Consider the following 14,865-nt stretch of genomic DNA (forward strand, 5'->3'; position numbering starts at 1 on the left):
ATTGGTAAGCAAGGGAGAGCATTTACCTATCGGTAGGTATGATGTTGAGAGAATGGTCTTGGGGGTGAAGGGACCTGGGTTTGAACCCTGAGTCTGCCCCTTATAAACTGCATGACCTTGAACAGGACACTTAAATGTCTCTTTCAATTTTAGCATCTTTAAAATGGTGATAATGGATAATAGCATCTCCCTGGGAAGGTTGTCCTGAGGATTAAGGATTCAAGTGATGCATATATGCTGGCAAACACTAAACCTGATGCACATATGATCACAATCTGTAATTATAATGAGGATGGCTGAGTGCTTTGAAGGTCATATGATAATTGGGGAGGAGAGAGTGGTGGATGAGGCCTTTTTTTTTTTTTTTTTTTAATTTTATGGCTGCAGCCGTGGCATATGGAAGTTCCTGGACCAGGGACTGAACCTGAGCTGCAGCCTCAACCTACACAGCAACTGTGGCAACGCCAGATCCTTAATCCATTGCACTGGGCCTCGGATTGAACCTTCACCTCCACAGTGACCCACACTGCTGCAGTGGGATTCTTAACCTACTGTGCCACAGTGGGAATTCAGGATGGGCACTCTCGAGTGGGATGGTCCTGCACTGACCTGAAGTGAAGACCTGTGAAGATGAGAAGTACTGAGCTGTGGAGGTAGTAAAGGCAGAGAATACAGAAGGAAGCACAGCTGCAAAAGGGTATGGTTCATGAGGAGAAATTTGGAAATTTGTTACGGAAACAATTTTGGAATTCTTTTGACAAATTCCAGCACCTCCTTTTTTTTTTTTTGTCTTTTTGCCTTTTCTAGGGCCGCTCCTACAGCACATGGAGGTTCCAAGGCTAGGGGTTTCCAATCAGAGCTGCAGCCACCGGCCTACACCACAGCCACAGCCAACGTGGGGATCCGAGCCGCGTCTGTGACCTACACCACAGCTCACGGCAACGCCGGATCCTTAACCCACTGAGCAAGGCCAGGAATTCAACCTGCAACCTCACGGTCCCCAGTCGGGTTCGTTAACCACTGCGCCACGATGGGAACTCTGCAGCACCTCTTGAAGATTGAAAACAACAACAACAAAACTTAAAAATACAGAAACAAACCAGAAATCAGAGAGAACGTCTTCAGCCTAAAAAGAGCATCAGTGAAAACCCCATAGCTAACCTCGTACTTAATTGTGAATGATTGACTGCTTTCCCCAGGAGCAAGCCAAGGATGCCCATACTCATCACATCTGTTCTCTATTCCACTGGGAGGTCTAGCCAGGGTGGTGAGGAAAGACTATGAAAGGCTTCTGGATTGGAAAGAAAGAAGTGAAACTGTCTGTATTTGCAGATGACGTGATCTTGGGTATGGAAAATCTTAAGGCATCTACTAAACTGTTAGAACGAACAGACATGTTCAGAAGCGTTGCTAGCTACAAGATTAATATACAAAAATCAATTGTAATGCTGTACACGTGTAATGAGCAACGTGAGATGAAATTCAGAAAATCATTCCTGTCACGATAGCACAAAAACGAATGAAATACAAGCATACCTTGGAGATACTGCGGTTTGCTTCCAGACCCCTGCAATAAAGTATCTGGATAAAGCAGGTCACATGAATATTTTGGGTTCCCTATGCATATAAAAGTTATGTTTACACTGTAGTCTATGAAGTATGCAACAACATTAGGTCAAAAACAACAATGCACATGCCTTAATTTTAAAATGTTTTACTGCTAAAAAATGCTGACTATCCTCTGAGCCTTTAGTAAGTTGTAATCTTTTTGCAGTAGTGAATCACTGATCAGGAGTTCCCGTCGTGGCTCAGTGGTTAGCGAATCTAATTAGGAACCATGAGGTTGCGGGTTTGATCCCTGGCCTTGCTCAGCGGGTTAAGGATCCGGCATTGCCATGAGCTGTGGTGTAGGTCAAAGACGTAGCTCGGATCCTGCATTGCTGTGGCTCTGGCAATGCAGGCTGGTGGCTATAGCTCTGATTGGACCCCTAGCCTGGGAACTTCCATATGCCATGGGAGCGGCCCTAGAAATGGCAAAAAGACACACACACACACACACAAAGATCACTGGTCACAAACTGCAATAGCAAATACAACAATAATTTTAGAAAAGTTTGAAATATTGCTAGAAGTACCCAAATGTAACACAGAGACATAAAATGAGCAAATGCTGTTGGGAAAATGGCACCAATAGACTTGCTCAATGCAGAGTTGCCACAAAAATCTTCTCTTTGTAAAAAATGCCATATTTGCGAAGTGCCATAAAGTGAAGTATAGTTAAATGAGGTCTGCCTGTACTTAGGAGTAAATGTAATTAAAGAAGTTTAAAACATGCTCTTAAAACTGCAAAATATTGAAAGACATTGAAGAAATTCCTAAATAAGTGGAAAAACATCCTGTGTTCATGAGTCAGGTGACTTACTATTATTGAAATGGTGATACTCTCTCAGTTGAGTTTCAGTGTAACTCCCTAACCATAGTTTCAGTTCAGTCTCTATCAGAATCTTAGATGGATTCTTGGCAGAAATTGACAAGCTGACTCTAAAATTCATATAGACATTTAAGGGACTCAGCAGAGCTATATCAGTCTTGAAAAAGAGCAGAATTGAAAGACTCACCCTTCCTGATTTCAAAACTATATGCAAAACTGCAGTAATCAAGACAGTGGTTCTGGGGAGTTCCCATCATGGTTCAGCAGTAATGAACATGACTAGTATCCACAGGGACTTGGGTTTGATCTCTGGCCTTGCTCAGTGGATTAAGGACCTGGCATTGCCATGAGCTGTGGTGTAGGTCACAGATCCAATTAGCCGAGACAGTTCACTGGCATACAGTCTGTTCAACAAATGGTCTAGGACAACTGGATGTCAACACGCCAAAGAATAAAGTTGGACTGAACCTTATGCTTGATACAAAAGTTAACCCAAAATGGAGTTCTTGGAGTTCCCGTGGTGACTCAGAAGTAGTGAACCTGACTAGTATCCCTGAGGATGCAAGTTCGATCCCTGGCTTCACTCAGTGGATTAAGGATCCAGCATTGCCATGAGTTACAGTGGATCTGGTGTTGATCCACTTGGATCTGGTGTTGCTATGGCTGTGGAGTAGGCTGGTGCCTATAGCTCCGATTCGACCTCTAGCCTGGGAACCTCCATAAGACATGGCCCTAAAAAGACAAAAGAGAAAAAAGAGTTCATTGGTGGTTTGGTGGGTTAAGGATCCGCCATTGTCACTGTTGTGGCCTCAGTCACTGCTGTGGAGCATGTCTATTCCTGGCAGCCAGCCAGGGAGGCAGGAAATGGGAGAGCACCAGGCCCCTGATTTTGGAAGGAGGGAGGAACCACAGAGCTGGTGGGACTGAGAGGTCAGTGATTGGAGGATGAAGTGTCTGCTGGAATCGCCAAGGCAGATGTCCATGACCTTGAGAGGAGTTCAGCCATGAGGACTCCAGACCTGAGTGGGTTGAGGAGGGATGCGAATGAGGGCGGGGAGGCAGTGAGGCACCTGTGCCTAAGGTTCTGCTGAGCCACACCCTGGGGGAAATTGCTCCTGGGTCCCTTCTTGCTTGGCGGAACTACTCCATGGTGGTGGGGTTTGAAGGCCACCTCCTCCTTAGAGCCAATGCTTTACAGGTATAAGTCCTGCATCTGAGGAGCTGCCTATTGTAGGTTAAGTGGGGCAGGAGGGAATTGCTAGGCTGGGGTCCAGAGAAGGGGCCTCATGCTTTGTCCTCTGATGGTTTTGATTTTCTTTGATGTTTTGATTGGGAAGAAGCTGAGAGAAGGATTTCATTCGCATGCTTTTGCAAAATTAGTTAAAATTGTTTAAAAATCTTCATCTGAGCTGGAGAGAGTATGGAGAAAAGGGAACCCCCTACACTGTTGGTGGGAATGTAAGTTGGTGCAACCACTATGGAGAACAGTATGGAGGTTCCTCTAAGCACTGAAAATAGAGTTACTATATGATTGAACATTTATCTAGAAAAGATAAAAACTCTAATTTGGAAAGATCCCTGCGCCTCAGTGTTCATAGCAGCACAATTTACAATAGCCAAGGAAGGCATGGAAGCAAACTAAGTGTCCATGCACAGATGAATGGATAAATATGTGGTCTATGGATACGATGGAATATTACTCAGCCATAAAAAAGAATGAAGTAACACCACTGGCAGCAACAATAATGGACCTAGAGAGTCTTGTACTAAGTGAAGTCAGTCAGACAAAGGCAGATATCTTAAATGTGGAATCTAAGAAAGATTGATACAAAGGAACTTACTTCCAAAACAGAAACAGACTCATAGAGAACAGATTTATGGTTACCAAAGGGTAAGGGGGGGGGGTGAGGAAGGATAACTGGGAATTTGAAAAGATTCATACTACTATACATAAAAATCAATAACAACAAGGACACAGGGAACTGTAGTCAATATCTTATAATAACCTATAGTGAAAAGAATCTGAAAAAGAATATATGTATCCACACACATATGTATGTGTGTATATATATATATATATATATATGTATGTGTGTATGACTGCATCACTTTGCTGTACACATGAAATTACTTCATTGCTGGAGTTCATGTTGTGGCTCGGTGGTCAACGAATCCGACCAGGAACCATGAGGTTGCAGGTTCGACCCCTGGCCCTGCTCAGTGGGTTAAGGATCTGGTGTTGCTGTGAGCTGTGGTATAGGTCGCAGACACGGCACGGATCCCACGTTGCTGTGGCTCTGGAGGCGGTTACAGCTCCAATTCGACCCCTAGCCTGGGAACCTCCATATGCAGTGGGAGCAGCCCTAGAAATGGCAAAAAGACAAAAAAAAAACAACAACAAAGAAAGAAATTACCATATTGTACATCAACTATACTTCAACAGAAAATTTTAAAAATTAAAAATAATAGCTAGAGAAAAATCTTCATTTGAAATCAGATTAAAGAGAAAAGACGTTCCCAGCTTGTAGACGTCATCCAAGCCAAGTCCTGGCTGCCTGGACCTCTCTGCCGGGCACCCTTCAGACATCCGTGAATCCCAGTCTTGGGACCAGGGAGACTACAGAGGGTCCTGAAGTGACGTGTGGGGCCCTGGGTGACTTTCTCAAAAAGTCCACATGTATCCTCATGTGAATGGTAGATGCATTTCTTAAACCCCAAAGGTGTGTTGACCTTGATCTTACCATTTGCATCAGTGCATTCTTTCCCCCTGTGCTGCTTTATTCACTTAGATTGTGTGAGAACAACTTTTTAAGATATGTGGTCCTTCAAGTAAGGATTCTCTTGAGAACTTGGACTGCTCCTCAGGCTATAAAAGTGCATGGGTTGTTTTGGACAAATATGATGTTTTGAGAATGATGATGGACCTTGAATTTTGGATGAGCCCATGTGACATCTGTTTGTTCTTTCTTTATTTGATGGTCTTTTGTTTTTTTAGGACCATACCCACAGCATATGGAGGTTCTCAGGCTAGGGGTCCAATCAGAGCTACAGCCGCCGGCCTACGCCACAGCCACAGCAACGCCAGATCTGAGCTGCATCTGCAACCTACACCACAGCTCACGGCAACACCAGATCCTTAACCCACTAAGTGAGGCCAGGGATTGAACCCATCCTCATGGATACTAGTTGGGTTCAGTAACCACTGAGCCACAACGGAAGCTCCTGTTTTTTCTTTTATAACATGTATGTGTGTGTGTGTACATACATGTCTGCCGGCACACTTTGATGTGTCAGGTTTTCAAAGTTTTCTCTGACCATTCTTAGTTCACATTTCTGCCTTTTCTTATATGAAATGTAAGGGGCCTATCATGAAACTCTATTTTTAAAATCCGGTGTTTTCTAACTGGCTTGGCCTGATACTAGAAAACATCCTGGTTTTTTTAAGCCCTGCTTAAAGCCTCCTTATAAATATGTCTTTCCTCATATGTGTGGTTTAAAAAGGTTATTTTTATGTGGTTGTTGTTTGGTTGTATTTCCTTGTACAAGGAGGGGGCGTGGGTTTGGGGATTTTGAGGGAAGGATTTGTCAGTATTACTTTCATGAAAACATTCTTACTTTGAAAGAAGCGTCTTTGTTCTAGAGCAAACGATAAGGAAGTGCCATTAGAAGTGTGTCCTGGAAGTTTCCATTGTGGCTCAGTGGGTTAAGAACCTGTCGTAGTGGTTTTTTTTTTTTTTTTTTTTTTTTCTTTCTTTCTTTTTATTTTTTTAGGGTTGCACCTGCAGCATAAGGAGGTTCCCAGGCTATGGGTCTAATGGGAGCTGTAGCTGCCGGCCTACACCACAGCCACAGCAATGTGGAATCTGAGCCACGTCTGAGACCTACACCACAGCTCACGACTACGCCAGATCCTTAACCCACTGAGCGAGGCCAGGGATCGAACCTGTGTCCTCATGGATACTCCTCGAGTTTGTTAACTGCTGAGCCACACCGGGGACTCCCCTACAGTGTCTGTGAGGATGCAAATTTGATCCCCAGCTTCATCCATGGGTTAAGGATCCGGCGTTGCCTCGGGCTGTGGCATAGATTACAGACACAGCTCAGATGCCACGTTGCTGTGGCTGTGGTGTAGGCTGGCAGCTGCAGCTTAAATTCAACCCCTGGCTTGGGAACTTCCTATGCTGCAGGTGCGGTCGGTAAAAGGAAAAGAAAAAGTATAAGAAGTGTGTTGCTTGAGGAGATCACTGGCTTAAAGGAACCACGACTTTAGAATCTGTTTTATTCAGCTGCCCCCTACATTAGGTTCAGAGGTTTTTGTTTTGTTTTGTTTTGTTTTGTTTTTTTGTTTTTTTTAACCAACTTCTGGCAACTTCCCATCATAGGAGAATTCAAGTATCTGGGAGGGATCATTTGAACCTTAGCCTGTTACTTTGGCCCCAAGGCCGTGCTAAAGGGCACTTTTGATATCTTGGTCTCAAAAGAGAAAGGTTTGGTGTGCTCTGCTCTTGACTGCTCCTTGAGAGAAGCTTGGCTCCAAAACTCGTCAGGATGAGGTCATCAGGTTAGTTTACAGTGTCTTTTACTTGTTTTCAGAGGGTCGGACTCTGTTTAGCAGGTGCGACTGACAGCGTTTCCGATCCTGCCCCAGGGGAACAGTTCCGTGTGCTCTGCTCCAGGGTGGATCTGCGCAGATGACTTTGCTTCTCAAAATCGCCTTGTTTGCCTTGGGCTGCAGCCAGGCCTCTCCTGTGGGTGCTGCGCGCCGGGTCGCAAACCTCAGGCCCCGAAGCCTGAACTTTGCTTTGTCCGTCACATGGGAGGACTGTGGAGGGAGCAGGTGGCTGGCCTTGGGAGACTCCAGGGGTCAAGGAGATGTTCAGGAACCTGGGTAGACAGAGCCTTCAGACCTGTTCCTTTGAGATGCGGGGACCTAGGGGACAGGAAGGGGACAGGGAAGGGACTTAGGGACTTTCTGGAATAACTCCGTTTGGCTGCATTTAGAAGCCTGGCTAGCATTTCCTGGGCCGCTGGTGGCCTTGTGCTCTTTATTTGGTGGTGGGGGGAACAGTGCTTTTTGGATGTTGATAATATACTTAGCTTACCGACTCTGAACTAAAAATGCCACTGATTTGACTATGGAAGTAAAAATCTAGATTTTCTTTTCTTTTTTTAAACTGCTATCCTCCTATCAAAAATCTAGTACTGTCTGGCTCTCCTTAGAGAGAGTAACAAATAAGACCATAAAAATCCTCGAGGAATCTCTCTTGTGCTCTTCTGTTCAACCCAATTGAAGACGGGGGCCTTCTTTTTTAAAAGAATTCACCATTGAACAGGAAACATTAACCGTGGAAGACCATAAATACACCTTTGGACTTCTCTGTTCCGTGCCTTCTCTCAGACACATACACACACACAGACAGTCACACACACACAGATATATAGAGACACACAGAAACAGACACATACATAGAGACATAGACATATACACACACAGAAACACATATACACACAGAAACAGACACACAGACATATACAGACATAGACATGCAGGGAGAAACAGACACACACAGAGACACATACATAATACAGACACAGTCACACAGAAACAGACAGTCACACAGTGAGAAACAGACACACAGTCACACAGAAACAGACAAACAGTCACACAGTGAGAAACAGACACACACACAGACATATACAGACACACAGTCACACAGAAACAGACAAACAGTCACACAGTGAGAAGCAGACACACACACAGACATAATACAGACCCGGACAAACACAGAAACAGACACACAGTCACACAGTGAGAAACAGACATATACAGACCCAGACAAACACAGAAACAGACACACAGTCACACAGTGAGAAACAGACATATACAGACCCGGACAAACAGAAACAGACACACAGACATGTAGACACACACGCAGAGACGCAGACACACAGAGATGCAGACATATACAGACATAGACACACACAGAAATACAGACATACACACAGTCACAGAGAGACACACAGAGCCATATCCCCAAACACAGAAGCAGACACACAGAAACACAGACATACACAGACCGACACACACAGCCTACTTATATTTTGATAAAAATTCGGTGGCAAAGGGCTTGAAGGGCAAACAGAAGGACCAACACAATCGAGTAAGAGATTCAGTCGAAATTGGAACACCTCTTAACTTTTCATTTCACTTTCGTTTGGATACTTAGACGAACCCTCTTTGCCGGGTTCAGGCTTTTCAAACATTCTTTGGCTCTGGGAGGGAGTTGTATCACCATAAAACTTGAGAATCCTGGCCCTAGAATAAATGTTCCTTTAAAAAAAAAAAAAGACCAAGGACAGAAAATTGAACACAGCTGTGCAAAAGTAAAAGGGTGGAAAAAAAAAAAAAAAAAAAAAAAAAAGCCGAGTGATGGTTCAGGGCTCTGACCAACTTTCCCAGTGCTCTGGGGCTGTGGTTTCTGGGAGGTGGGGAGTGCTTTTTGGAAAGTTTCTGAAGGTCAAGTCCATCCTTCAGAGGGGTCCGATTCTGTGATGTGGTTCTGAGCGCATCCTGGCTGGGGACAGTGGCCTGTCCTTTGCGTATTCTTTTGTTTCCCTCCAGAGAGGATTGGGGTTTCTGGTCATTTTCTGCAATGTTGTTCTTCGGCAGACCTCCCAGCTCCTCCTTAAAAGTAAACCACGGAGCTTAAAGCCGTTTCCACCAAGTCAGAAGACAGAACACACACGGGGTTTTTTTTTTTGTTTGTTTGAGCCCCCAGCTTCCTGGCTACTTTGTCCCCTCGGTCACAGAATTTTCCCAAGAATAAAGAGCTTTGCCTGCTGTATCACACAGGGAACTCTATCCAGTTCCTTGTGATGGAACATGGTGGAGGATAATGTGAAAAAAGAAGGTATATAAATGTATAGCTGGGTCACTTTGCTGTGCAGCAGAAATTGACAGAACATTGTAAATCAACTATAATTTTAAAATTAAGAAAAAAAAAAAAAAGCTTTGCAGTGTGGTCCCAGCAACATGCCCCCCCCCTTCTTTTTTTTTTTTTTTTTTTTTTTTTTTTTGTCCCCTTTGCTTCTCCCCTGGGAACGAAAAGCATGCTGCTATCTACCTGATGTTTGCCGGGCGGCTCTCACCGTTTGGTTTGCAGCCCACAGGGGCCGTGGCTGTGGACCCCAGCCCCTTTGCAGCCTGGCATTAATCACTTTGCTCTTTGTCAGACCGTGTAATGATGATTCATGCTTCTTCCTCTGCAAGATGAGATTACTGTAATTTTCATCTCCTGGACTGCCCACTAGGGATTTGAATTAATACTTGTTGGTATGGAAGGCGCTCTCGGGTTTCTGAGCAGAAAGGCTAAGTTTGTCCACTTGGCCATCATCAGAAAACAGGACCCTACCTTCCGGGCTCCCCACACAATTAGCGCAGCACCAAGGCCCACAGCCAGGGCCTTGCTACCTGGTCCAGGTGCCATGGATTTGCCTAAGTGACGCTGAAAGATCAGAATGCCTGCAGCCGCTCCCTTCAATACAAGGGAGCCCTGTATTGAAATCAGGCTTGGCCTCATGAGAAAAATCTTCCCTAAAGAGGTACTTGGAACAGAGATCAACTAAATCAGGCTTATGGAACCGTTTCCCCAAAGCCAGCAAGGATTGTGTTCATAGACTTGGAACCAGGGGCGGGGCATGGGGTGGGGTGGGGTGGGGCTGGAGCAATGAAGGGTAAAGAAAAACCTTTTCTTCTTTTAAAAAACTCTGGCTGGAGTTCCGTGGTGGCCTCGCAGTTGAGGATCTGGGGTTGTCATTGCCGTGGCTCGGGTCACTGCTGTAGTGAGGGTTCCATCCCTGGCCTGGGAACCACGTGCTGCAGGCGTGCAAAAACAAACAAAAAAAAACACCCCTGTTTGGGTACTCTCCCTGAAAAATAGATATTATTCATTTCTTTCCATCACAGCGTGTTTACTGAGCCCTTACCATGTCCTCAGCACAATTCTGGGCACTGGATATTAACAACAATCTACAAAACAGATGAAAGTCTTGGTCCTGGAGTTCCTGTTGTGGCTTAGCAGAAACAAACCCAACTAGTATCCATGAGGATGCAGGCTCGCTCCCTGGCCCTGCTCAGTGGGTTAAGGATCTGGCGTTGCTGTGAGCTGTTGTGTAGGTTGGCAACTGCTGCTCCAATTTACCCCCTATCCTGGGAACGTCCATATGCTGCAGCTTCAGCCCTAAAAAGAAAAAAAGAAAAAGAAAAAAATAAAAAAGTCTTGATCTTTGTGGAATTGACGCTCTCACGGTGCTGGGATAAGAATACGGGCTGAGGAGTTCCCGTCGTGGCGCAGTGGTTAACGAATCTGACTAGGAACCATGAGGTTGAGTGTTTGATCCCTGGCCTTGCTCAGTGGGTTAAGGATCTGGTGTTGCCGTGAGCTGTGGTGTGGGTCGCAGAGGTGGCTCGGATCCTGCATTGCTGTGGCTCTGGCATAGGCTGATGGCTGCAGTTGCGATTCGACCCCTAGCCTGGGAACCTCCATATGCCACAAGAGTGCCCCAGGAAAGGCAAAAAAAAAAAGACAAAAAAAATAAAAATAAAAAATACGGGCTGAAGAAAGTCATGTGGAGGACTTGGAAGAACCTGGAAGAACTCCTAAATAAATGTAGTCCTTTGAGGATTTTTCCCCCCCTGATTGGCCTCCGTGCAGCATGTAGAGTTCCCAGGCCAGGGATCAGATCGGAGCCACAGTTGTGACCTATACCGCAGCTGCGGCAACGCCAGATCCTTTATTTATTTATTTTTAATTTTTTAAAATAAAGTATAGTTGATTTGCAGTGTTGTATCAATGTCTGCCGTACAGCAAAGAGACCCAGGCATATATATATATATATATATACATATACACACACACACATATATATACACATTCCCTTTCTTATATTATCTTCCATCATGTTTTATCCCGAGGGACTGATATAGTTCCCTGTGCTTGTACGTACGGGCCTCATTCCTTATTCATTCTAAATGTAGTGTTTTTTGCATATGTTAACACCGGATCCTTTAACCCACTGTGCTGGGCTGGGAATCAAACCTCCGTCCAGCTGCTGCAGAGACGCCACCCATCCAGTTGCACCATAGTGGGACCTCTGAGGGTGTATTTGCTGAGGTGTTTCCTCTCTTCGCTCTGATACACTCTCCGTCCCACTATTGTTAGATTCGCAGACATTTTTAGTGGCTCCTCTGAAAGGAATTCCTCATATGTGCTAATAAGTCATCCACTCTGGTAGAACAAGTTCAACAGATAACGTCAGGGATGTGGGAAGGCTTGTCCACCCCAGACGGAGTCTCTATTCCATGGAGCTGAGGTGTGATCAGAAGTTTTTATCATTATTTCCTTGTCCTGCTGTCGAAAATGTACCTCTCACTCCAGAAGGCCTGGTATTAACACACTTTTATTTCTCCTTGGATCCTTTTCCATTCTTTTTTTTTTTTTTCTTAAATTCATGGCCACCCCCCTGGCATATGCATGGTCTCTGGCCAGGGATCGAATCTGAGCTGCAGCTGTGGCAACACCGGATCCTTGAACTCTGCTGCGCCGGGGATCAAACCCGCGCCTCCTTAGTGAGCCAAGTCACCTTGCAGTCAGGTTCTTAACTCACTGTGCCATGGCGGGAACTCCCTCTTCCTTTCTTTATTTCACTCTTGATTCTCTGTTTTCTTTGGTGACTATGAGACAGGGCTTTGCCTCAGAGTCACAGAATCTCAGGGGGTTTAAAGGCTACATTCGTAGCACATGGGAGTTCTCAGGCTAGGGGTAGCATTGGAGCTGCAGCTGCCAGCCTACACCACAGCCACAGCAACATGAGATCTGAGCCACATATGCGACCTACACAGCTTGTGGCAATGCTGGATCCTTAACCCACTGAGCGAGGCCGGGGATGAAATCCTTATCCTCCTCATGGACACTAGTTGGGTTCATTACCGCTGAGCCATGACGGGAGCTCCAGAATCTCTGTTTTTCAGAACTGAATAGGCCCTGAGGAGTCTCAATGTAGACCAGCAATGATTTGGTCTCTGGACTGAGACCAGGTTTTCAGTGGATGCCATGCAATGAAAAATAGCAGAAAATGTGGCCAGTGTTTCGGAAAGCTCAGCTTAATGATTCCTCTGTCTTTCCCTTATTTTCTTTTCTTGAACTTTCCCATTTATCCTTCCACCTTCCCAATTCCTCATCCTCCTGAACTCAGCCCTCATCCCATGCTGCCCGCATGGTTGATGCCACCTCCTTACCCTATGCTTTCATACTTAGATGTTCAGTCTTGCCCTTCTCTTCAGCTGGGGAGCCCCTGCCCTCCAAACCAGAGTCACTGCCTAAACTTGACAGGCAGTCCCTCCTTGTGCTGCCAGGGAGCTGGGGTTCAGGATCCCCAGTGGGGCAGTGGGCACAGATAGATTTTAAGCTACAATGCATCGTGGTTCCGCTTTATGGAATTATTGGGACTGTGGTTCCACTTTATTACAGGTTTGTTAGGCTTCTGTGCCTTGGTCCAAGTGTGCAGCCATCACTTAGATTTGTGTTTCTGGGAGTTTCCGTCGTGGCACAGCGGAAATGAACCTGACTAGTATCCATGAGGACGCAGGTTCAATCCCTGGCCACCACAGCGTTGCTGTGAGCTGTGATGTAGGTCGCAAACGTGGCTCGGATCTGGCTGCCATGGCTGTGGTGGAGGCCATTGGCTCCAGCTCTAATTGGACCCCTAGCCTGGGAACCACCATATGCCATGGGCATGGCCCTAAAAAGACAAAAAAATAATGAGTAGTGTTTCTGGAGGAGGAGGAGAATGAACATGATAACAGAAGCCTCTAGATCCTTCTAACCAAGGCCATGTGGGGTTTCTGGGCTTGGGGAGGTGGGGAAACTGTGTTTGCACAGAAAGCTGCCTGGGTACTTCCTGTTCCCAGCGTATCTCTGAGGTCTGGCTGTGTTTCCTGGTTCTCCTGTGTAAGCCGGTGCAGAGAAGCACCTTTGCACAGCAACCCCTGCAGAGGACCACAGGGACTCTGCATTTCATCCTGGAATCGGAGTCATTGGTTCTCTCCTGGTGTTGGGGATCCGCCAAGGTGCTAAACTTTGTGATGCCAACCCCAACATGGAAAGGAAAGTGCCTCTGCGGCTTCTCCTCCAGAGGGACAGCCTCCCTCCACCAGCTGGATGGCTTGCAGCCCATGTCTCCACTGGAGAAGCAACCTCTGTGGTTCTGCCAGGCGAGGAATGGACAGAAACCCCGGATTTTTAGATCTGCAGCAGCCTCAGTAGAGCAGGTCACACTTTGTCCATCTCCGGTTACTCTCAAGACCCTGAGCCTGGTGTCCATGATGTAACGCTGGTCCAGCCCTGTGAGAGGCTGTATCCTTGATGCCAGGACTCATAAAACCCGGGCCAGGCTCCCCTGCTTGGCAAACTCGCATTTCATCTGGACCATGAAGCCAGCAGTTCTGCTCATGCTGAGCGTTGCTCCACACCCATCTTGAAGCAGCAGCCTGGGAGAGGAGAGTTGGCTTGCTCCTCTGGTCTTCAAGCCAGTGACCTCCATGTGACCTTGGAGCTCAAAATATTGTCATCCAAAGCCAGTGAAGTTCCCCCTAAGCTTTGAGAGGGAGAGACAGAGAAAGGCTCAGCTTGATTGATTTTGACCGTCTGGAGGTGAGGGGTGAACTGGTTGAAAAATGTCACAACCCCAAATCATACCCTCCTTTTTTGCTTTTTATTTTATTTAAAAAATTTTGTTTTTATTTGTTTATTTTTTGCAGCATATGGAAGTTCCCAGGATAGGGGTTGAATTGGAGCTGCAGTTGCCAGCCAGCCTGCACCACAGCCACAGCAATGCCAGATCCAGGCCACGTCTGCAACCTACACCGCAGCTCACAGCAACAACGGATCCTTAACACACTGGGCGACACCAGGGATTGAACCCAGGTCCTCATGGATTCTAGTCAGGTTCATTACCCCTGAGCCACAACAGGAACTTCCCTTTTTTGTTTTTTTAAAATTACCCAGCAGGGAGTTCCTAGTGTGGCTCAGGGGTAAGGAGCCTGACTAGTATCCATGTGGACATGGGTTCGATCCCTGACCTTCCTCAATGGGTTAAGGATCTGGCATTGCCATGAGCTGTGGTGTAGTTCACAGACTCAGCTCAGATCCTGTGTTGCTGTCTGTGACTGTGGTGCAGGTCCGCAGCTACAGCTCCAATTCAGCCCAAGCCTGGGAGATTCCATATGCCATGGGTACAGCAATAAAAAGACAAAAAACAAAATTACCCAGTGGTAAAATTATTTGCCCATACTGCAGTCAGCCACCAGCTCAGACTCACAGTGGTATATTTGTGTGGGTATTCGGTGACTATCAGGTGTTGCTTCACCTGATAGT

At 46.0% G+C, this 14,865-nt stretch overlaps 1 protein-coding gene across 24 annotated transcripts in view; it reads left to right on the top strand.

The window, feature by feature from the left end:
* Positions 1-14,865, top strand: part of SVIL (supervillin) — a 286,393-nt gene that overhangs the window by 81,687 nt on the left and 189,841 nt on the right. Inside the window, exon 1 of one of the 24 annotated variants that reach the window (XM_021064746.1) lies at positions 6,617-6,992. The exons of 22 other annotated variants lie outside the window; for them this stretch is intronic. In XM_021064746.1, coding sequence (XP_020920405.1) covers positions 6,980-6,992 — 13 coding nt within the window. In that variant the 5' untranslated portion in view covers positions 6,617-6,979. Of the gene's footprint in view, positions 1-6,616; positions 6,993-14,865 lie in introns of those variants that run through there. One more of the 24 variants, XM_021064778.1, reaches the window with a different exon arrangement.

Source organism: Sus scrofa, chromosome 10, assembly GCF_000003025.6.
Source record: "Sus scrofa isolate TJ Tabasco breed Duroc chromosome 10, Sscrofa11.1, whole genome shotgun sequence".
NCBI lineage: Eukaryota > Metazoa > Chordata > Mammalia > Artiodactyla > Suidae > Sus > Sus scrofa.